Below are 22746 nucleotides of genomic sequence, written 5' to 3'. Positions count from 1 at the left end.
CCGGCGGGCCGAGCTGGACCCCCTGGTGGGCCGTATGTTTGACACCCCTGGCATAGAGGTTTACTTTGACACTGACACAAGTTAAAACAAAATGATTCATACACAAAATAAATGATCAGGAAATGCAGACCTGAACCAGCTGGATCTCACACACCTGCTTGTTTAGATAAAAAACTGCACGTTCATGTTTATCTAAAATAGTACAGGAATGGTTTGTGTTTAGTTGTACAATGATATTCGTATCAGCCTGAACGTTTCTCTTTTTTTTACTTCAGTTTTGGATGGGAGAGAATTTATGTACAATCACGGTAAATTACTGTAAGCAGAGACCTGAAACAATAATGTTTTTTTGTTAGTTTATTGAGAATATTGTACTGAATAAATGAGAGGAACCTACAACCTACAATATTTAAAAATAAGAACAAGACGAAAGAAATGTTAACTGTTAAAATACCAACAAGGCAGCTAAAAATTCAGCTTAATTTCACGTCTTGTTTGTCACACTTTAAGTTTTTAAAAACATTTTGACAACTCTATCCAAGTCCACATTTAAACCAACCACACGTCAAAAATAAAATTTCTGAACACTGATTAAAGTTATATTTAAGATGACCAGTCAGCGAGCATGTGTTCAGTTGGTGGACGGTCTCTTGTTCCTCAGGCTTGTCAGCAGAGAAAGTCCACAGCAGTACACCAGACTCTTCACTATCAGCACTGTGTACAACACGCAGAGCAGCTTCACCCTGCGCAGAGACTGGAAGGACACTGACAGACAGACAGAAAGACAGACAGACAGGTCATTCATCTCTCCACAGTCTGTTCAAATATATACATTTCTTTAGTATATCATTCAATTTTTAATCGCTTTAACATTTCCTGGCGGGACGACCAGTTTCACAAGAAGACACGTGTCCACTACAGTTTGACTGAAAGCTCAAAGACCCTTCAGGACCTGACCAAGCTTTAATATGACCCCTACACCGACAGCAGGTGATCTTACAGTCAGCTTGCTGCAGAGATGGAGGGTCTGTTGGTTCTGGGTCTGTTGGTTCTGGGTCTGTTGGTTCTGTCTCTGGAGGATCGGTGGTTGCTAGAGCTGGAACCTCTGAAATAAAATGGAGACAGATGTTTGGAGCTGCAGTGAGACATGTCCGTCCTCTTTGACAGAGTCTCCACATGAAGCTGAAACCCTGCTGAACACAGTCACCAAGCCTTCATTACCTTCTCTCTGGTCCGACTCATGCTTGACGTAACAGTGGTATTTAAAGGTGTGGAGATCATCCTGATCAACCACCCTGATGGAGGCGGTGCGTCCCGGCTCTCTGAGCTCCAGCTGTTCTCCCTCAGAAGAGAGGAGCTCCTCCAGCGAGTCGCTCTTGTTCTGTCTTTTCCAGGAGAACTGGACCTGAGGAGGAAACATGGCTGAGGCCAGACACAGCAGGAAGGTCCTCCCCTCCAGGTGGGCTCTGCATGCTGCTGGGTACATGATTACCTCCGGCTTCACCACCGGCTTATCTGAAGTTTGACAGCAGCAACAAGCAGCACAGACACACAGTGACACAGTCAACAGCAGCTTCCAGCACTGCATTCAGTCTGATCCTGGAAACTACATGGACTCTGATCAATAAACTACTCATCAATACAGCACAAAGTTCACTACATACTGTGTTCACCTTCATATCAGACACAATCATCACTTCATGTATTCAAGCGTCACATGTAGAAGACTGAAAATGTTTGAAACGTTAAATCATATTACAGCTTATTTGCACGGTTATTATTTTACCAAATACTTTAATGTAACTTAATGAAATATAATTAAATTTCATGAAATCAATGGAAAATATTTCTTCAATATAAAGGTAAATATAAAAATTTCCATAGTTGCCTCTAAAGAGAGAAACATTGTTATTTGATTTAAAACATTGTGTTGCACTTTAAATATTTAGCACCATTAACTTTAACTGTTAAACACATCAAAACACCAATACATTTTAGATAATTATATTTCATAACAATTTTAAGTAGTCTGTTATGTAAGACATTATTCTGAAATTGAAAATTCAAGTAATAAAATGTGTTCATTTAAATACCACCTTTTACATTTGCAAATATATATATGCATATATATTTATTACATTTTTGTTGATGTATTTTCATGTTAAAGTTGTACCTTCATATAACAAATAGTTAACAGGAATTTAATGTTAACAAGTCAGCTATTTATTGACTATGCGATAAAATTAATATATAACTATACTTTTCTTAAAAATACTTTTAAAAATATGAAACATTAACATAATAATATAATATTGGTTTTCCAAAACTTCAAGAAATGACTCAAAACTACTGAGATGATCAAACAGTTAATATTCATTAAGATATTAATTATCTGTCCAAAACAATTAACAGAAATGTTTACTATATTATTAACAACAGGATTTAATCTGAACAATTAAGCTACTAATTGATGATTGATTAAAATTTTTACTTTTCATAGTTTTGTTTCATAATTGTTTTTTTTACGAAATTTTAACTTAACACAAAATACTACATACATATATAATAAATAAAATTATTTTGTTTTTCCAAAACATCAAGAGATGACACAAAACTACTGAGATAATTAAACAGTTAATATTCATTAAGATATTCATTAACTATCCCACACGATGATTTAAAACGTGTACTTTCGTGCACATTTAGAAGAACAATACAATATTAAATTAAATTTACCATAAATCTCATCTTGTTTTCAAAAGTCAAGTGATGATTTAGAACTACGCAGATAATCAAACACTAAATATTCCTAACAAAACTAAAATGTCACTTTTTGTGGATAATTTTATTCTCACGCAGAGAAAAAGAAAAAGATTTAGTTGTTATGGGAGATTCAAACATATTTTCAGAGATTATAGATTTTTTCTTATGGAACAATGTCTGCAAGATGAATTCTCTGCTATCTGTTAAAAAAAAATAACCTGTGAAGCCCGAAGCAGCAGAAACTGACATTAAACACATTTTCAGTTTCTACAATAAAATAGCTGAAGCAAAATAAATGTTTGTTCTTACCTGTTACATACAGTTTAGTTCCAGAGCCAAAGATGAGGTGGTCGTAGCTGTATCTCCCCACAGTGAAACAGACTGATACAAAAACCTGTCTTCTGCTGAACGTGTCAGATGAAGTGAACGAGTCCAAAGTGTCATATTTCAGCTCCATGATGTGTTTCTTTCAGGTTCGTATCAACATGACTGTCTCTTCTTCTGATGGATAAGATGGACGTGAGGTCACAGTGACCTTGACCTTTGACCTCGACATTTGACCTTCCAGTCAGTTTATCGTTGACGTAGTGAACCTTTGTGTAACATGTGAAGAAACTACCTCCAGGCATTCATGACATATTATATTCACGAGGATGGGTCAAAGTGAGCTGACAGTGACCTTGACCTTTGACCTGTGACCCCAAAGTCCTTGAGTACAGGTGCTGATTTTATCCAAATTTGAAGAAATTGCTTCAAAGCGTTCTGAAATTCAAAGTGACAAGAATGGGATGACGGGATAGGAAAGACATGAGGTCACATTAACTTTGACCTTTGACCCTTGACCACCAAAATCAAGTTGTAATTCATCCTTTAGCCCGGTAAACGTTTGTACCAAGTTTGAAGAAGTTCTCTGGAGGCATTCTTGAGATATCACGTTCACGTGTCGGTGAAGGAACCTGAAAACATAAAGACTCCCGTTATGGTTGTCGCTAAAAAATAAGATTTAAAGTACTTATATTTACAGAAGATGCAGCCTGTGTGTTCAATAATATAGTCACAGACTCTGATGTAAAACTACGTCACTTTTCTGAATCAGCACTTTTTATTTGACATTTTAACCCAACTAATGGTTCTTTAACTTCAGAAAATAAAAATGAGAACAAAAATATTGATCTTGAAAGCTGCTGAAAACCAAATGAAATAAATGTAAAATAAGTTCTGACAGCAGTAAAGAAAAACTTCCCTCAGCTCAGTCTGTTTGTGAGATGGAGGTGAAATGTGAACCTGAGCTGTGGTTTACTGCTCTCTTCCTGTCACAAACACTGTTTGACATCTGCTGGTTTTTGTTCAGGCTGCAGGGATCATTTCTCACTGTGGGTACCAGACTTATAACAGGAGCAGTAGTAGGTGGCTGAATGATGGAGTGTAACGTTCTGGATCTGCAGCTCCCAGCCGATCCCTTTATTCACTGAAGAGAAATCATCTTTCTGAGGATGATTGTTCCTGTAATCTATTTCTCCATCTCTCCTACGAATACGAAGAATCACTCTGAATGTTTCTGTTTCTTTCTTCTGGTACCACCACACATAACTACCATCACACTGGTCAGTTTGTTTACAGCTGAATGAGACTTTGTCTCCAACTTTCCTGGTCAGAGTTAAATCATCCTGAATGAGCTCTGCTGCCATGGCAACCAGCGCTGTGGAGACACGGACGGACAGATGAAGGTCAGCGTGACGGCGTTAGTTAAAGGTGAAGTTTGCCGGCTCCCGATTGGCTGGAAAACACTCACCTGAACACAGACAGCACAGAGCAGCAGCCGGGAGGAAAAACATTTCGTTTCTTCGGTGCGGCGGCGTTTCCTTCTGGTGAACCTGGAGAGAAGTGACGCTCCGACGCAGCCGAGGACGAACGAGGACGAGCCGTGAGAGACCAGACGAGGGACACGTGGTTTCTAACAGGTCCTCAAAACCCTCCCATCAGCCCCTGCAGCACAAAGATAAGACTGCTGCTGCTGATTGACAGCTCGGCTGAAGCTGCTCGTGCGGTTTCATCGTCTGGATTTGAAAAAAAAAGAAAAAAAAAATCTGGGTCACATGATGCAGAAACACTGAAAAACATTCAGGTTGGTGGTGAGTTTATAACACGGACTGTTATCTGATGTTTAAAATACAAAACTACAAATCCTCACAGCTCCTCAGAAACTGATTGAACTCTGAAATGTTTTTAAATTCATTCAATAAAGTAAATTAAATTCTATTGATTTGAATTCTTTTCTCTCTTCTAACATCACAGATTTTGATCGTCATGTTGTTCACGTTGTTTCCACGAAACAAATATTTCCCCTCAGATTCAGTCCGACATGTTTCAAACTTTATAATCTGCTCTCACATTTTAAATAAAGTTCTGTTTTGATTTATGAGTTCGTGGAAACGAAGCCGTCAGAGATTCTGCTGGAAACAGAGTCGACTGCAGCTTCTTCTTTTTTTTGTCTCCTCCACCTTCCAGCTGATGTGAAATTCATCTCCAACGAGTCGTCTGGATCTCGTTGTACTTGCGGTGACTCGCCTCAAGATGGCGCCGCCTCTCTTTGCTTCTTTATTGAAGACACAGACGGCAACAAAAATCCTCCTGATGATAAAATATCAGTGTCGCTGCTCATTCTGTCAAATCCATCACATAAACCCAGCGGAAGTTTCAGCTGGAAGTTGTGAGGTTTTACATTTAAAGGGATAGTTTCCTCCCAAATGTTCCATTAACGCTTGTTGACGCTACTGCCATCTGCTGGCGAACATTAACATCTATGAAGGTTATTTTTGTGTCTTCATTATGCAAACAAAAAAAAATATCAGATTGAAAAGCAAATTTCTGGCACTACAAACACAAATCAAGTTTTTAAGTAAAAAATATATAAACTGAGAATAATTTTTTTTTATCTTAATATTATTTAAATAAAATGACTAAAAGTAGTCCAACTACAAAGTTTATTATTTGTCTGAGGAATACAGCGATTTAGAAATAGATATAACATTAAAAAATAAATACAACAAAATGTGTCTTTTTACTTTTTATTATGAACGCACCATAAAATCCCAAAGTGTAACTCGCTGCAACCATGGCAACGTTACACTTCCCCTTTTCTTTGTAAACGTTTTTCCACGCGTTCGCATCAGTGAAGACTTTTAACGTGACGTTTTCCAAAAACACTATTAGTGGAAAAAAAACAAGAAAAAAAAAAAGATGCAGAACTGTTAAAAGTAAAAATGCAATGAGCTTTCTGCTAAAGATTCCTCCACAATCAAGACAACCTTACACGGGTTGTGCAGTCTGATACAGATTGAAACCTGATTTAATAATAAAAAAAATAAAAATAAAAGTTGAATTAAAAAATAAAATAAATAACATTATGATTCATAAGCGCTTCCGGTAGAGAAAAAGTTCCCCGGGGTCGCTACGACTTCTCCCCCGCGTGAGTCCTCGTGTGCTTTTTCAGGTGCGACGTCTGGGTGAAGCGTTTGCCGCAGGTGTCGCAGGCGTAGCGCTTGTCGCCCGTGTGGATCGTCATGTGCCGTTTCACGTGCGCCGTCTGCGTGAAGCGCTTCCCGCACGTTTCGCAGGAGAACGGCTTTTCGCCCGCGTGGTTCCTGGCGTGCCTCCGCAGGTGCGCCGACTGCGCGAAGCTCTCGCCGCAGGCGTCGCAGCGGTACGGCCTCTCGCCCGTGTGCGACCTGGCGTGGCACTTCAGCGCCGAGCCGTGCTTGAACCGTTTCCCGCAGGCGCCGCAGAGGTACGGCTTCTCCCCCGTGTGCATCCGCATGTGGTACTTCAGGTTGGATGCCTGCAGGAAGCGCTTCCCGCAGGTGTGGCAGGGGTGCGGCTTCTCGCCCGTGTGGGACTTCGTGTGCACCTGCAGGTACGCCCGGCTCCGGAAACCTTTCCCGCACCACGCGCAAGGGTACGGCCTCTCGCCCGTGTGGATCCTCGTGTGGAGGGTCAAGGAGCCCCTCTGGTTGAAGCTTTTCCCGCACGTTTGGCACGAGTACGGCTTCTCGCCCGTGTGGATCCTCCGATGTTTGTCCATGTGGGACTTGTAGTCGAAGCGCTTTCCGCAAACGTCACATTTTAGACGCTTTTTACCCGTTTGGGACGCGACCGACTCGTCTGCGTTGCTCCTGAGGCGTCTCTTCTTCGGCTTCATCTCGGCCTTTGCGCGCCGGCCTCCTTTTTGATCTCGGCTCTCGGCGACTAGAAAGCTGCGATCGCTGTCCGGTTCCGGGTCGCTGCGGTCGCTTTCCTCAAAAGTTGGAGTCCCCGTGAAGGTTTCCGTCTCCAGCTTCAGAACGAGCTGCTCTCCGTCCCGACCGAGTTCCTCCTCTTCCTCTTTGATCTGCGGAGGTTCTGGTTCCTCCTGGTCCAAACCGGAGTTCCTCTCCTCGTTCCAGAGCTGAAGGTCTGAGAGAAACTCCTCCTCCTCCTGACAGACATGTTGCTGTGGGACGTCTGGAGGGACGAAAAGACGCGAGAAAAAGATTATTAACGTAAAGACAGAAAAACACACAGTTGTTGTTGTTGTTCTGTAGTGCATGTTGATGTCAGTTTTTATTATATTTATTATTCTAGGGCTGTTTTTATTTAACCTTTTGCTGCTCTTATCTACTTCATACTTTTATTCATCCCGTTGCTGCTTTTAGTTCGTCCGGTGTTTCGCTTTGTGTTTATTACGTGGGTGTCTTGTTTCGTCTTTTGTTTCTGCTCTGCGTAGATAAACATCGTCTCATTGTACTCGTTTTATTTTTTGTTTTATAACAATAAAGAATCATTCATTCATTCAAACTCTTCCTGCTGTCAGGTTTTGCGTTCCTGTAATTTGGTTAAGAGACAGAGCTGTTTTGAGTCATTTATATACTTTCAGTACCTTTGAAGAGTAAAATATTTTCAGAGACTTGAAATACTTCACATTAAATAAGAAAACTGTGGTCTGAGAATTGAAATCAGTGTCTCGCGTGTCGCAAACAAAAGTCTCGGGTGAAGCTCAACGTCTCCAACTGCTCCGCCCTGACAAAAAAAATAAAATAAACGTGACGTAGAGCTCCGATTAGGAATCCTACACGTGTTCAATTGAATTAAAACCGTCACCAGTTGTTCCCGGACCTGTTCGGTGTGACTGCATCTCCGGTTTCCAGGTGATTTCCAGCAGCCTGCGCTGCCGGTCGATCTCCGCCTCGTACCGGACGATGGTTTCCGCGAAGACTCCGAATATTTCCTCCGCAGCAACTGTTAGTCGGTCGCTGATAAACTCTCTCAGATACTGAACCGAAGACATATTTACACCAACAACTGAAATATTTATCCGCGATGCGACAGGACACAGCCGTTTTCCGCGAAGTCCTGCACGTCCACTAAGTTTAAAACCACGACCGCCTTTTTCCTTTTGTTTACTTCCGCCGGCTGTCACACTGTGACGTTCCGGAAGAGCCTTATGAGTTCACTTTCTTTTGGTTCCGCCTTCAATTATGACTGGGGAATTTGGTTTTCATACCTGTGTTGTAACACCTAAACAATAATAATAATAATAATAAAAACTAATATGATGTGAAGGATTTTTTTTTTTTCCCTCTCGTGATTCTGGTTTAAAGGTCTAAATTCCTTATCGTGTTGACGACACATTTTTGCTGCTAATACTTCTGTACTTTTATTTAATAGAGACTTTTACATTACTTAAAGGATCTCAATATTTCTTCGCACCACCGTGTTGCTATACTAACGTGGCAAATGCGTGCAAACTCACACATAAAAATATATCCCATTTAAGGCACCGAATGTTTTTTCATTTGTTCAGAATGATTAGGTGTTAGTCATTATATTTTTCTAATATTTGAAATTATTCAATAATATCAGCCACGCTTTGACTAATAAAAAAATACTCATATAATCTCAAATTTTCTATTGTCGGCCTGGGACAATAAAAAAACAAAAACATTCAGAAACACTGAAAGATGGACGACAGAGATAAACATGATTTTGTCTCGAACACAAACGAACACTTTCATTTTTTTATAACAGACAAACAGAAAAAAAAAATCTGTCAGTGACGACAAAATACAAAAACAAGTGAAGGAATTGATTTTATTGTTGGGGTTGAAAATTCATCACACATGCAAACAGCGATGTCGAAGCCGTGTATCATCAATATTTTATTAGCAAACCAGAGAGAAGTTAACAAAAAAAAAAAAAAAAAAAAAATTAACTGATAGGAACTGAACAATCTGTGTTTCTGTACAGGTCCAAATATACTACAATATAAACTATTATACAACTGGATTACAATTCATGTCATTAGTACAGCAGTCACAAAGAAAAACTTCAAGTCTGTTACAGCAGTGTCGTCTGATCTGAGCGAACTGTTCTTCCTTCTGACCGACCGGTTTCCTCTCCGAATGACTGACTGGCGATGATTCGGGTTTCGCGAATATGAATATGCTACGCTAACATTCCCTCTTTTTTCCTCAAACAAAGTGCTAAGTCTTACATTTGTTCACCTCAACGGCAAAACGAAGTGTGAAAAAAAAACAAAAACAAAAAAAAAAGAAAGATTGCGAGTCACCTTTTGAAACTGAGATTGTGATTTTTTTTTTTTTTTTTTTTTTTTTTTACCAAAACCACAACAAAAAAAACAAAAACAAAAAAAAAGGTCAAACTAAAAGATCTTTAAGGTCAAATATGAGCATCTGAGTTACGATAAATGACAGTTGGAGGTAAAAACAGGAGGAACCCGAGACGTAACACAATCAATTTTTGTCAAAACAATTCACAATTTTTAAGGCCTATCGTCGATCCGCTCTTCCGGCAATATGTTGTCGCCTCAGCAGCGACACGGAGAAACATTTTGTTGGCAACAAAAGCGTAAACGGACTTTCGGTTTTATAATTTCAAAAGGAAATAGTTTGACACTTTGGGAAATATGTTTTGCTTTTTTTTTTTTTTTTTTTCTTCCCGATGAGAAGATTAACACCGCTCCCATGTCGTCTTACACGTCGGGTGGATTTAGTGATCTTTGGCCCCGAGCCAGTTTTTCCTGTCTTTGTGCTAAGCTAAGCTAATCAGCTGTTGGAGAGTGATGTCAATCTAAACATTCAACTCTCAGCAAAAAAAAAATTTTTTTAAAAAAAAGAGAAAGTAGCGAGAAAGAATCTGTATTTCCCCAAAAAGTGGCGCGAAAAAAAAAAATCCAAGATTTCTACACGAGCGTCCGATCGCAACCTCAAAAATATTCGGGAACGACGGCGAATCAATTATTCAGTCGGTTTTCCCGTAAACGCAGAAGCTGCGTCAAACTCTTCAGATTTCTGGGAATTTTTGGTTCGATGAATCACAAAAGAAGCTGCTGGTTTTTTTTTTCTCCGCAATGAAATCCCATCTTTCTCTGCCAAAGTTCTCAGTTCAAAGAAATGCAAACCTCCTGCAAACGCTGCCGAACATTTCTTAAGTTTCTTTTCTGTGGTCGTGAAGAACACTTCTCCCGACAGAAAATACAACGTACAACGTTGAAATTTGAGATAAATTTGAAACGAAACTTGAAATACAGACAGGCAGGTCGTTCGTGCGTACTGATGAAGACGAGAACTCTTCTAATTTACTGCAGCAGGAAAAGATTTTTTTTTTTTTTTGCTCCACGAATTTAGTGCCAAGCTTTGAGTTTTTTTATTTTTTTTATTTTTCAGAATTCTCTTCTTTGTTTTGGGTCGAAGACTGAAAAAAAAACAACCACTCACTGAACATCTCGAGGGCCAAAAGTAGGTGAAAATCCCACCGCGTGTATGTCACAGTCACGTCAAGGCGTGCAATACACCGGCCAGTCCACTAGAGGGAAGAAAACGTGTCGGTGTCAAAAAGCGGGCGTATTTCAGGTATTTTATCGCGCCGGGATTATCGAGTTTGTCTTGCGAACTAATTTTGGTCTGACCGCCAGATGTTTTGAAGCAGAACATCGGCGAGGTCCAACGTCTGGATCGGACTGATGGTAAAGTGTTCCCGTTCGATTGTCGTGTAGAAAGAGAAAAGAAAAAAAACGGATGGAGGAACTAATCAATATTATATCCTGATGTGTTGGGAATCCTCCCCCTCCCTCCCTTCAGCACTTAAAGCAAGAAAAACAGAAAAAAAAAAAAAAAATTGCTCTCACTTCAACCCTCTCTCTTCTCATGAACTAATACTGTATCTGTCTGTATCATACAAGAAATATTTACAACTTATTAGCGACAATATATGTGAAACTAGAAGTTCATAAGTGCTGCTGTTGACCTTCATAACCACCACCTTCAATTTCAGTACAATCGAGTGCATCATGTGAACCTTTAAAAGGCATTTTAAAACTCTTTGAACATTTACCACTCCAAAAAAAAAAATTACAAATAAAAGAGTTCCTATTGTCACACCCCTCCTCCCCCCCCCCCAACAAAAAAAACAAAACAACAGTTTAAGACATTAACTGTGCGAGATGTAATTAAACACTAAAGAGATGGAAAACAGCTGCTGCAGAAAGGGGTTAGCATCGTTGTTCGTTGGATTGGAGTGTTTCATAGACCCGTAAATACGTTGAATAAAAAGTACTCGAGTGAGGACACGACCGTCTGCTTAATTTTGGCCCACGCAGCGTCGCTTGCAGCGGCGGGACAGAAAATTCTCTAAAGGACGAAGAGCCGCTGCGTTTTAGTGCCACGTAATTCAGACGCCAAAAAACAAAACAAAAACGCAAAAACAACAAAAAAAGAAAACAGCAGCTTGTTGTCCGATTCATATCTAATTCGATCCGGGCCGCGACGGAAAGTACCGATGATGAGACGAGCCAAACACGTCAAAATCTTAAAACTTCGGATGCTTTTTAAAGACGTCGCGTTGCTTTTTTTTATTTTATTTTATTTTTTTTATTCCCACTTTGTTTGGCTGCGGAAGTGAAGAAAAGAGCAGATACAAAAAAAATATAAAACAAAAGTCTCATTCTGCCATCTTGTGTTGAGTTTTCTGTGTAAATTGTCAAGCTTGTGACAGCCTATTTCCTGGTAGCAGCGCCCCCCAGTGGTGATTCTGTAAATCCACAGGCAGGTATATAACTTTTACATACTTTTTCCCGTCGTATTTTTCTTTTGGAAGTTCAGTGAAGATTTTTTTTTTTTGCATAGGACATGAAGCACAAAAGGGCCTGTGGAGAAGTTTACTCAACCAAATATGAGAACCACAAACTGGGTGTTTTTTTTTTTTTTTTAAACTACTGAAAACGTTAATCTGGTTTTATCTTTGGCCGTGTTCTGCTTTTTTATTTTAGTTTTTTAAAAGGGAAATGAACTGGCCAGCCGCCGGGCCGATGGGGGATGACGGTAACAGGAAGTCGGATCATTTACGGGGGCAGTTGCGTTTTTGTCGTTACAATGCAAAGCAAAAAAAAAAATATATATATATGTATATATATATATATATATTTTCTTTTTTAAACGTAAATCCCACCGAAGCCCCCGTTCAGACAGGATGTGCGACTCCCCGTAAAAATCTAACTAACTTTGTGGAGAGAAAATTGTGCAACCTGTAGCTGATGTTATAAAAAAAAAAAAAAGCAATTTCAACGTGCGGCTCTCCTGCATTTTTTTTCTACATCGGTTCTTCCGACGGGTCTACGTGTTGTCGTTAGCTAGTTAACTTCCTCTATTTTCCACCCTGAGCTGATCAAATGCAGGAAAAGAGAACAAAAATAAAAAAAATAACAGAAAAATGACGTGGAGGCGACAACAAATCACACACAAGACGTCCGAGACATAAATCCCATCTGAACGGTGCTGCGGTTTTTCTCGTCATCTTTTTTTTTCCTTTTCCTTAAACTGCATTTCAACATGTAAACATGGACGTGAAAGTTTAAAACAAATGACGGGTGATGAATCAGTTTAGAATCTCTTATAATTTTTGATAATTTGGGCCTTTTTTTTTTTTTTTTTTAAGCCCGATTAATAAACTCATGCGTTGCCTATTTTTGGATGTTGGAGCTCCACCTGAAACTGAGTTTTCTCCACAAGGGGGAGCTGTTTTACGAACTCTCCCACATGAGCACCTGCTCACCGCCAACCTGCACCGCCTCCGCAGCTCGGTAGGTTTTCCTTCAGCTTTGGAAAAAAAAAAATAATAATAATAATAATAACAAAAACAATGAAACCTCTGACGTGATACTTGGAAAGATAAATCAATTTGTTTGATTGTTAATTTAAAAAAAAATAAATAAATAAAAAAAAATTGGGGGGGTTTATGTTTGTTCGAATGAGACTGAAGAGTCCAGTACAAAGCGAGCTGAAAGAAACCACCGAGAGCTCTGGGTCGTTAATAACTGCTGTACTTTCAAGACAGCGCCACCTGCAGGCAAGGAGTGTTACAGCTGTAATTCCTCTCCTGTGTGTGTGTGTGTGTGTGTGTGTGTGCATTTTATGTCAACAATTCCACGTCTCTCTAACACCGACCTCCGATTGATACTCGAATCAAATTTCAAGCGTTTGCTTCACAAAAACTTTTATCAACAAGAACGCCATTTATTTCCCCTTCAAACATGTTTGAGCTTTTACAGGCACTTGAACATCAGACAAACGCGTCTCTATAATTTCAGTCGTCTCTAGAAAACGGACCGTAAAGTTGACACTTTTAAAACGAAATACTAAACGAAAGCTTTATTGATCAGACGATTTTGTGTAGGCCGATATCGAAATCTTTGGGGGAATCCCGGGAAATTTTCAAGTTAAAATTTGAATCGCTCCATCGATGCCATCTTGTGTGGGAAAAACTAGTTTCTATCATAATCTTTGGCATTTTCACCGTTGGCATTTTCTCGTTACAACAAACACTTATAAGATCTGCAACAGTGGACACATCGCGTTGGACAAGTTTAAAATGTTAAATACATAAAACCTCAAACACACCCAAAAAAAAAACAAAAAAAAAAAACACTGATATGAAGAGAGAGAAAAAAAAAGGCAGCTGGAACACATCTTTAGGTGTCACAGTGCAGTTACTTCTCTTGCCTGTAGGTGGTGCAAGTTTGGTCAGATTCAGGTGCTTCACATTAAAGACGCGGCCATTTTTTTTGGGGTTTTTTTGTTGCTTTTTTTAGTGACCGTTGGAAAAAAAACACAAAAAAAAAATCTCAGATGGAGACGAGTCGAGCAAACGACAGATCCAGACTTTTCCTCCAGACAGACGGACGGTGGGGGGGCAAAAAAAAAGAAAAAAAAAAAAGCAGAATTCGGTGACGAAGGCGTCGATGCGTACGGAGAGGCTGGTGCACTTTAGCGTGCACTTTGACGGAAGCGTGTTCGCGGCGGCCGGCGGTTCTGCTCCCGGGTGGCAGATTAAGACTCAAGAGGATTCGTCTATCTACAGGAATGCGTCTCACTCACACACACACACACACACACACACACACACACACACACACACACACACACACATTTATTATTTGTTTTTCTCCCCTCCTCGGATATCAGTGCGTGTTTTATTAAGCGGGAGGATCGGACGTCCGCGAGGTTGGGAATCGCGGGCGACGCGCGGGCGAATCGGCGATGTATCGCAAAGTCGGCCGTTTGCGATACATCGCCGACTCGGGAGAAAAAAAAAAAAAAAAAAAAATCGTACTCTGGAAAGGCAAAAATAATTTCTTTCAAAAGCCGGACCGGTTTTGTTTATTTGTTTACCCTGCTGATAAGAGTGTGTCCCAAAAGTGCATACAGAAGTAAACACACGCACACGCACACGCGCACACACACACACACACACACACACACACACTAACGCGCGACAACAGCTTGCGGTACTGCGACAGAAGTGTGATGTCGGTGCATCGACGATGTATCGCAGACAGCTCGTCGCGATATATCGTCCTCGTGGATTTACCGTCCCGCCCGGAGTCTGCGGCGGCGAGGACGGTCGGCCCGCTCCGGAGTCATGCAGTAAAAAGACAACGCGACATGATGAAGACCAAAGCTTTAAGGATCCGACCTGAGGCGTTATGGCCCACAGATGCCGGCCAGGCGGGGGTGGGTGGTGGGGGAGGTGGGAGGGGTGCTGGGACTCAGGAGTGATCAGGAGTGATCCATGGGTTCGATGACGTTGCTTTGTCCGGCGTCCTGGCTCTCCATCTCTTCCAGGTCCTCCGCCTTCCCGTCCGGTTTGCTGGCCGCCGCCGCGCCCGCCTCCCCGGGAGGTTTGGGGTCGACTGCGGACCCCGGCTGGACCGCGTCCGTCGTCTTAGTCCCGCCAGTCCGCTCCTGGCTGGCCCCGCCCCCGGCCCCGGCCCCGCCCCCGGCGGCGGCGGCGGCACTCTGCTGCTCCTTCAGGTGCCGCTCCATGGAGGCCTGGATGGACGACACCATCTCCTGCAGCTTCTTCCGCTGCTGCTCCATCAGGCTCGGGTCGAGCACGTGGCCGTCCTTCATGGTGACGAAGCCCGGAGCCATGCGGACCAGCTCCCTGGTGGCGTCCTCGGGGATGTCCGACAAGTCCGGGGGTCCCCGGGACACGCTGGCGCTCAGGTCCACGCCGCTGCTGTGCTGGCGCGTGATCGGCCGGTGCTCCGGAGGGGAGGAGCCGCCGGCGCTGCCCAGCGAGTGGCCTTTGCCCTGGAAGGCGGTGACGCTCTGCAGCTGCTCCTTCTTGCGGACGACGCCGCCGCTGCCGAGCCGCAGCACGCCGTGCGACGGGCTGCCCTCTCTGCTGCCCCTGGTGGCCGCCTCCGAGCGCAGCTGCACCAGCGCCTCCTTCACCAGCTCCTCCACGTCGGGGCCGACGGGGAAGTGGCCGGCGGCGTCCACGCAGAGCTCCAGGCGCTCCTCCGCCGCGTTATAGACGAAGGTCTTGCCGGCCAGGTGAGGCAGCGTGCAGTGCTTCCCGTCCATCAGACCTGGAAGACGAGAAGATCGAAGGCCGTTCAGGAAACCGACACGCGGATTTCGTCGTGCGCGTTCTGTTCTCGCTCCCCGGGAAATGTAATCGATGAAGTCTCATACAAAACAAAACCTTCAAAACTTTACGGATTAACCAAGTGACGCTTTTTAATGACGCCGTTTAAACATGGGCGGATGGAAACTTGTATTCACACTTTTTTTTTTTTTTTTTTTTAAATGATATTCTAGAAAATACGGATCGAATTTTGTTTTTGCATTCGGACGTGAAGCCTGACTGATCTTTCATCGTAATCCGTTTTCAGTTGAAAACCCTTCAAGATAAATAAACAATCTTCAGATCAGTCGCGTCGAAGTGGTTCAACGCTTTTCAACGGTTCGGTCTGCCGAGGCAGATCACTGACGTGTTAATGAAGGATCCCGCGTCGTCAATTTTGAGTTTACAGTAATACGTAATTTTTGTGAATATGAAACTAAAAACTCACCCATGTCTTTCTTGACGATGTTGTAGAAAACGCCGCCCTGCTGGAATAAGTGCGGCAGCTTCTTTGCGTACGACCAAACGTCCTCACCTGGAAATAAAGATTTTTACAGGTTCAAAAAAAAAAAGAAAAGAGGATGGCTGATTTTTTTTTTAAATTGTAATTTAAAGGACAAGTTGTCGTTTCTGCTGACCAAACATTTGAATGTGAAAAAATAAATCAGGCACACAAACACAAAGCTCGTACTTTCTTTGCCTTCGCCACTTTTAAAAGTTTCTTTCCATCGATTTGCTTTTCTTTATTTATTTTAGCTTCTTCAACACACTTTTAAATTATTTTACCTTCTGATTAACTGTAACTTTTATCTTTTTGTCCTAATTTTTAGACTCGTTTTTTTTAGTTTCTAGTTCTTACCTCGCCCTATTTTACCACTCTTATTGTCTTATTTTGGTTTTTAAATCTATCTTCTACATTTCTTTTATCTTTGCATGCATTTGGTCTCAAAGTGAGTTTTTCAATTGTCTTATTTTCCTTTTAATTTGTTTTTAAATTGGCATTTTACTTTGTTCTCAAATTTGTTTTACTTTTCTGGTACACAAATGTCTTGTCTTACTATTTTTGGCCTGTCAGTCATCTGTAAAGCACTTTGAATTGCACCAAAATGTACAAAAAGCGCTACATAAATAAAGTTTGATTGATTGATTGATTGATTGATTGATGGATTTGTCTGCTGTCAGAATAAAACACAATCAAACTCTATCATTGACAAAACGATCAATTTGTTTAACATTTGGAGAAATGCTAATATTTTCACTTATTTACTCAGTTTGACGAGACCATTTTCTGTCTCTCTGATTTTACAATAAATATCAAACTACAAGCAGCAACTCTTCACTCACATATGTAGACTGATAACCTGCTTGAGAACCAGAAATAAAGATTTCCCGAAATAATATTTTTTTTTTTATTGTCCTGTTAAGATAAAACTGCTCGACTTTTATATTAAAAATGATTGGATCCGATTAAGTTCTTTATTATTTCCCCGGTTTTAATTCGCCACACTCGCTCTGTAAACACTTCTTACAACCACACCTGAATTCATCATTTAAATTCAACCTGTAACTCACCAAGACTACTGATTAATCGGCATCTTATTTTTTCTCTATTAAATGTTTTTAAATTCTTTTTGTCTAAAAAAAATATATATATATATATATTTTTAAAAAAGGTGCAAAATGATTTTACAAAATGTGACTTTCAGGATGCATGACTGTGCATTTTCTCTTGTTTTGTTTTTCCCTCCTGCTTATATGTGCAGCGAGTCACACGTGTTGAATTCTGCTGCCCGATGCATCTTCTTCATCAGCTCGTGTGGACTCTCAGTCGAGACTCTTTGTCTGGCGATCGGATGCTTTGTTTTTATGTTGGTTTTTTGTTGTTGTTGTTGTTTTGTTTTTTTTCCTCGGACGGGATGATTATTGAACGCGAGCTGCGAGCTGACAGGAAGCGCAGCGTCAGGCCTGCGGAGTGCAGACGGAAAAAAACAACCTTTCCCTGAATATCGACAGACGCTCTTGTGTCACGCTGCCTGTTGGCCGGCCGACCTGTTTATCTGAAACGCAGCCGCGACCTTTGACTCCGTTGACGCAGGGAGTTGGAGGGGTGGAGGGGTGGAGGGGGAGGGAGTGCCCGAGTCAGCACATTCACATTCACATTCACAACACACACACAGACAGACAGACACAGTGTTTCTGGTAGCGTTCGTGGCAGCCGATCAGAAACATCGGCGCTCCGTCAAGAGTCGATTACCTGCCCGCTGTGGTCCAATCAGAAACCAGTGTGAGAGCTGCACACCTGGACAGGTGACAGGTGTACACAAGCAGAGTGCAGCTGCTCTCTGTTTTTTTTGTTTTTTTCAATCCCTCCCTCTCCCTCCCCCCCCCAAAAAAAACAACAACTACACCAGCTGTTCTCCAGCACATCATCTGAGACCTGCATCTCCAGTTCAACTCAAGCAAAGACTATTAAAAGATTAAAGAGGTCAAAATGTTTCAACTTAAAACTGAAAAATCATTTAAAATGTGACGCCGGTGCCGACAAAAGACCAACGGCATTATTCTAATATCATCAAATGTTAAAGAGAGAAAAGAACCTGTGGACAACTGTGATTGTTTAGACATCTTCAAAATACCTAAAATATTAAATAAATATAAATTTATGTATAAAATTTCAACTGGAGAGGATGTAATAATAAGATGGACTGAAATTAAACTGCTGATTTCAGCAGTAGTAGCACAACCGATATGAAAACTAATCTTTGGTCATTTAAAATGAGGGGTGCGGGGGGGGGGGGGACGTGTCACACTCTTAAGTGTTCTTACCCATCAAGGTTGCTAGGAGACAGAGGGAGGACATCTCCAGGTCGATGCCGTCCTGGAGCTCCCTGTTGCTCATCCTGCCGGCCGTCACGGCGTCCTGCGCCGAGTGCAGCGCCGAGTGCGAGCTGGAGGCCCGCGTCATCACGGCGGCGGCCGCCGGGGGGCCCTTGTCCTCGGGGCCCCTCAGTATCTCCACGGTGACGCGGTCGCCGTGCTGCAGCGCCGCCGGCTCGTTCTCCTCGCCGTCCCTCGGCGCCGCCAGCTCCTTGGGCGGGAAGCCGTGGCGGATGCACTGCTGCGCCGGCGGCACGCCGAACTGGTCGGCGATGCTCCGCTGCAGCTCCGAGAAGGTGGTGTGGGCCTGCAGGGTGAGCGTGGCCTGCCGGCCGTCGCTGGTGGTCACGCGGATCTTCTTCTCCTTGCTGGACGAGGAGGAGGAGGAGGACGGCGACGAGGATTTGGTGGGCGTGGCCGGGGCCGAAGAGGAGGAGGAGTTTTCCGGAGAGCCGCCGGGAGACGGCGCCCGTCCCGGGCCCTTCTGCTCCTGCTTCAGCTTGTCGGTGCGTCGCTTCTGAGAGACGAAGGCCTGCTCGCTGATGCTCTGCTGGATGCTGCGCTCCGCCCGGCTCATCGTCAGCTCCTCCTTGTGGAGCGTCTTCGCCTTCTGGCCCGTCAGGATGATCTTGGTGGGCGGCTGCGTGTCGGCCGCCGGCTGGCCGGCGTCGGCGCCGTCGGTGAGGCGCTGGACGTGGGCGCCGTCGATGGACACCGGGTTGTATTCGTCCGGGTTCTTCTTGGCCGTGTGGTGCAGGATGGTGTTCACCACCTTCTGCACCAGGATCTCGCTGCCGAACTCGCCCGGGAAGTGCTTGGTGACCAGCTTCATGGCCACGTCGTACACGTTGCTGTTCAGCGCCGGGTCCGTCTCGTACTGGAACCAGTACACCGTCTCCCGCACCACCCGGCCGCCCCACTCCAGGGTGATGGGGAAGGCTTCGGGGAGGTTGTCGTACTCCTTCGCCTCCCAGTAATGCTTGAAGCCGCACCCGCACTTGCCGCCCTGGGAGCGGGTGTTGGTTCTGTCCCCGTCCAGGTAGACCACCGACCCGTCGCCGCGGATGTGGCGGACCGACGTGCCGTGACACCAGTTGCAGGTGTTGAGGGAGCTCAGTTTGTAGTCCGGGACGAGGACGTCCCTCTGGGGTTCGTAGGAGCAGACCACGTTGTTGAGGGGGAAGCTGTAGTTCTTGTCGGGCCTCAGTTGGCCGTGCGTGGTCTTGGCCAAGGTGTAGAGCTTCCCGCCGGGAACCAGCCACTCCGGCGGCACGTGGAGCTCGGAGAGGGCGCCGCAGATCAGGCAGCGGTGCAGCCGGTTCTCCATCACCGACTTCTTGGCCGCTTCCGTCACCTCCTCGGGCTGGATGCCGATCACGCCGGTCCGCCTGTACACGTACTGGTGCACGTCGGCCACCAGCGACGGGTGGATGCTGTACTTCTCCATGAACACCTCCTCCATGGCGTTGACCAGCCTCATCAGGTACTTGTCCTGCAGGCTGCGGTCGCCGCCGATCACGCAGCTGCCGTCCGACTCCAGCTTGATGTACTTCCGGATGAGCTCCTGCGGGACGCCCCAGGCCTTCGGCAGCAGGCGGGCCGCCAGCTTGGGCAGCACCGTGTTCTTGATCCCCACCAGAGGGATGTAGTGGTTCCTCCCGGAGCTGCTCCACGCGATGCAGATGGGTTTGTTGAGCTTCCCGTCTTTGCCCCTGCACTGCTCCTCGGCCACCAGCCCGGGCAGGAAGGTGGCCGAGTAGTCCCCGGAGCTCCTCATCCCGCTCAGGGAGTCCAGCAGGACGATGGGCCGGTGGAGGACGTTGGCCAAGCCGAATATGTGGATGTTGCGCAGCCCGAGCGGCACGCCTTCGGGCGGGATGAACAGGGGGTCGCACTCGTTGATGATGTCCTCCCACTCGGCGGCGTCGATAAAATCCTGAAAGAGGGCCTTGTAGCGGTCCAGGTTCTGCTTGAAGTTCTGCTTCAGGTTCTCCCTCAGCGCGTGCCAGAACAGCTCCCGGCCCACGAGCGCTCTGGACACGGCGTGGACCAGGCAGTGCCCGTCCCCGTCCACGTGGACCGGGATGAGACACTCTCTGTTGCCGTTGGCTTTCTTGACCTCCTCCAGGGTGTCGTGGAGGTATATGAGGCTCCCCGACCGGTCCTTACCGTAGCCCATGGTGGAGACGTGGTCCGGCTCGATGAGGAAAGCTCGGTCCCCCAGGAGGGAGCAGTCGAACATCTCCCCCTGGTTCATCTCGCGCAGCAGCTTGGCCTTGCCGGTTTGTTTGTCCATGCCGTACCTGGTGAGGACCGGGGACAGGAGCTTGCAGTGGTAATTGGACAGCCCCATCACCTTCACCAGCTCGGTCCCCTTCTTCGGGGCCCCGGTGACGCCGAGCAGGGCGTTTCTGAGCAGATTGTGGAGCACGACATCTGGATCCGTCACTTCTTCGACATTTAACAGGTTCTTCTGCTCGTGGCGTTGGCCGCACTCCGTGCACTCGATGCTAACGGAGCCGTAAGCGGGGAAGAAAAGCCTCGCCTGACATTTCGGGTCTGGGCAGGTACCAGACAAAATACGCTTGTCTTTTTTCTTTGAGCTCTGCAGCAGCGACATGTCGGGCGGAGGGGGGACGAAAAGAAGCTGAAACTGTCTGTCAGCTTCACAGGACCATGATAGTCAAACTCCGGCGAGGCTGTCAGACGAGCTTTGACTCGGCTAACGATAGTTATTTGCCAGAATAACACAAGAACAACACGGAAGCGGCTGTTTTTTTTTTTTTTTTTTTCTCTCTCTCTAGCGACTGACCGTTGCTAAACGTAATTACGTCATGACGTCAGATTGTGGGATTTGTAGTCGTTCTGCGTAATCGCTTTGGAATATTTACGCATTAGATTGAACGTAAATAAATCTTGGCTTATTTATTTGTTTGGTCGCGATATCGTTCAACAGAAAACCCGTTCATTAAATTGGGCGTTTTTTTTGGTTACGTGATTAAACTTTGAAACCTTACGGTTCACTTGACTACATTACCCACAATGCAACACGCCGCAGCGACGTTTTGTTGTGTAAGGAAGTCAAATCCAACAGCATCATGGCAGTTTGGGCTGAATAGGATTGTTTCGCTGCGTGTCTGTGTGTATTAAAAGGACATTTTTTGGGGGGGAGAAGGGATCCGGTTGCTTTTACAGTTTTGTGGTAAACTGTGGTTTGCATTGTTTGGTTGATAAAAGTAGCTCAATGTCGGTTTGTCGTTGCAGACAACAGGAGTTCACCGGTGAGCTCAGCTGCTGAACCTGCTGGTTCATTGGCAAAAAAAAAAAAGTGCTCTTTGAATATTAATCATATTTTAATGAATAAACAAATGCTGCAACCTACCGGAACACACTGCCGCCAAACTCCATTCAGAAATGTGTGATTTTAATACTTCTTTGTCTACGAGTGAATTCAGACGACTCACAGAAGCAGAATAAAGGTTTTATACAATATTCAACTTGATTTTTGATTAATCCGTCATGTAATTGATCCACCAAACGGCATATTTCAAGATTACTCTGATTAATACAGCCTGATTGGTGCCTCTGGAAAAAAAAAAAAAAAAAAAATTCAGATTCAAAATGTGCAAACAGGGATTTCAATGATTAAATATAACGCATTTTCAATATTCTATTTTTATTTGTATATAATGTGCAATTTTTAAGTTTTTTTGTATTTAATATTTTTTTACTACCTCTATTTTTATTCTGGCATTTGTATTGCTTTACGTTGTACCTGTATATGCTGCTGTAGAGAAAATAAATAAATAAAGTATCTATCTATCTTTATATCAGGTTATATACGGGACCGCAGATAAATCTGAGGATTTGTCAGATTATTACTCGGAGAGCCAATAAGAACACAAAAAACAAAGACGTGATCCACAAATCTGTTTTCAGTTAGTGGACTTTCTTCTCTAATCTTTCTACTTTTGCTGAGATATTGCATCAGTCGAACATTTATTGAAATGAAAAGCCGTATGGTTTGGTGGAGCTGTGACCCGACCACACGCTGCTTTTCTGTAAAACACCAGGAACAAGCAGGTTGTTTAACCACTTGTTTTAATCTTCAAAAATATGTTGTATTTTAAAAGCTTTTTTTTT

At 43.8% G+C, this 22746-nt stretch overlaps 3 protein-coding genes across 6 annotated transcripts; all 3 read right to left on the bottom strand.

The window, feature by feature from the left end:
• Positions 1–267: 267 nt before the first annotated feature.
• Positions 268–5444, bottom strand: LOC138210753 (immunoglobulin lambda-1 light chain-like). 4 transcript variants are annotated; one of them, XM_069170048.1, is made up of 6 exons: positions 5155–5444; positions 4556–4820; positions 3073–4462; positions 1222–1515; positions 1001–1105; positions 268–765 (listed from the first exon to the last, which is right to left on the bottom strand). In XM_069170048.1, exons 3-6 carry the CDS (start codon positions 3218–3220, stop codon positions 632–634), a joined length of 681 nt encoding a protein of 226 aa, XP_069026149.1. In that variant the 5' UTR covers positions 3221–4462; positions 4556–4820; positions 5155–5444; the 3' UTR covers positions 268–631. The 4 variants fall into 4 exon arrangements, with proteins under 4 accessions (XP_069026149.1, XP_069026152.1, XP_069026151.1 ...); XM_069170051.1 differs by having other exon boundaries at positions 3073–3719; XM_069170050.1 differs by having other exon boundaries at positions 5265–5444.
• Positions 5445–5817: 373 nt separating this feature from the next.
• Positions 5818–8181, bottom strand: LOC138210745 (zinc finger protein 45-like). The gene is made up of 2 exons (XM_069170038.1): positions 7915–8181; positions 5818–7263 (listed from the first exon to the last, which is right to left on the bottom strand). The coding sequence occupies exons 1-2, from the start codon at positions 8084–8086 to the stop codon at positions 6215–6217; spliced, it is 1221 nt and encodes a 406-aa protein (XP_069026139.1). The 5' UTR covers positions 8087–8181; the 3' UTR covers positions 5818–6214.
• Positions 8182–12238: 4057 nt separating this feature from the next.
• vcpip1 (valosin containing protein (p97)/p47 complex interacting protein 1) lies at positions 12239–21448 on the bottom strand. The gene is made up of 3 exons (XM_069170029.1): positions 18553–21448; positions 16175–16261; positions 12239–15688 (listed from the first exon to the last, which is right to left on the bottom strand). Exons 1-3 carry the CDS (start codon positions 21221–21223, stop codon positions 14871–14873), a joined length of 3576 nt encoding a protein of 1191 aa, XP_069026130.1. The 5' UTR covers positions 21224–21448; the 3' UTR covers positions 12239–14870.
• Between the last annotated feature and the right edge of the window lie 1298 nt (positions 21449–22746).

The sequence above is a fragment of the Embiotoca jacksoni genome, unplaced genomic scaffold (assembly GCF_022577435.1).
Source record: "Embiotoca jacksoni isolate LCO1_2020_lvr unplaced genomic scaffold, fEmbJac1.0.p SCAF_48, whole genome shotgun sequence".
Taxonomy (NCBI): Eukaryota; Metazoa; Chordata; class Actinopteri; family Embiotocidae; genus Embiotoca; species Embiotoca jacksoni.
Note: the sequence above shows the minus strand (reverse complement) of the source record. Positions and strands in the feature narration are given on the sequence as shown.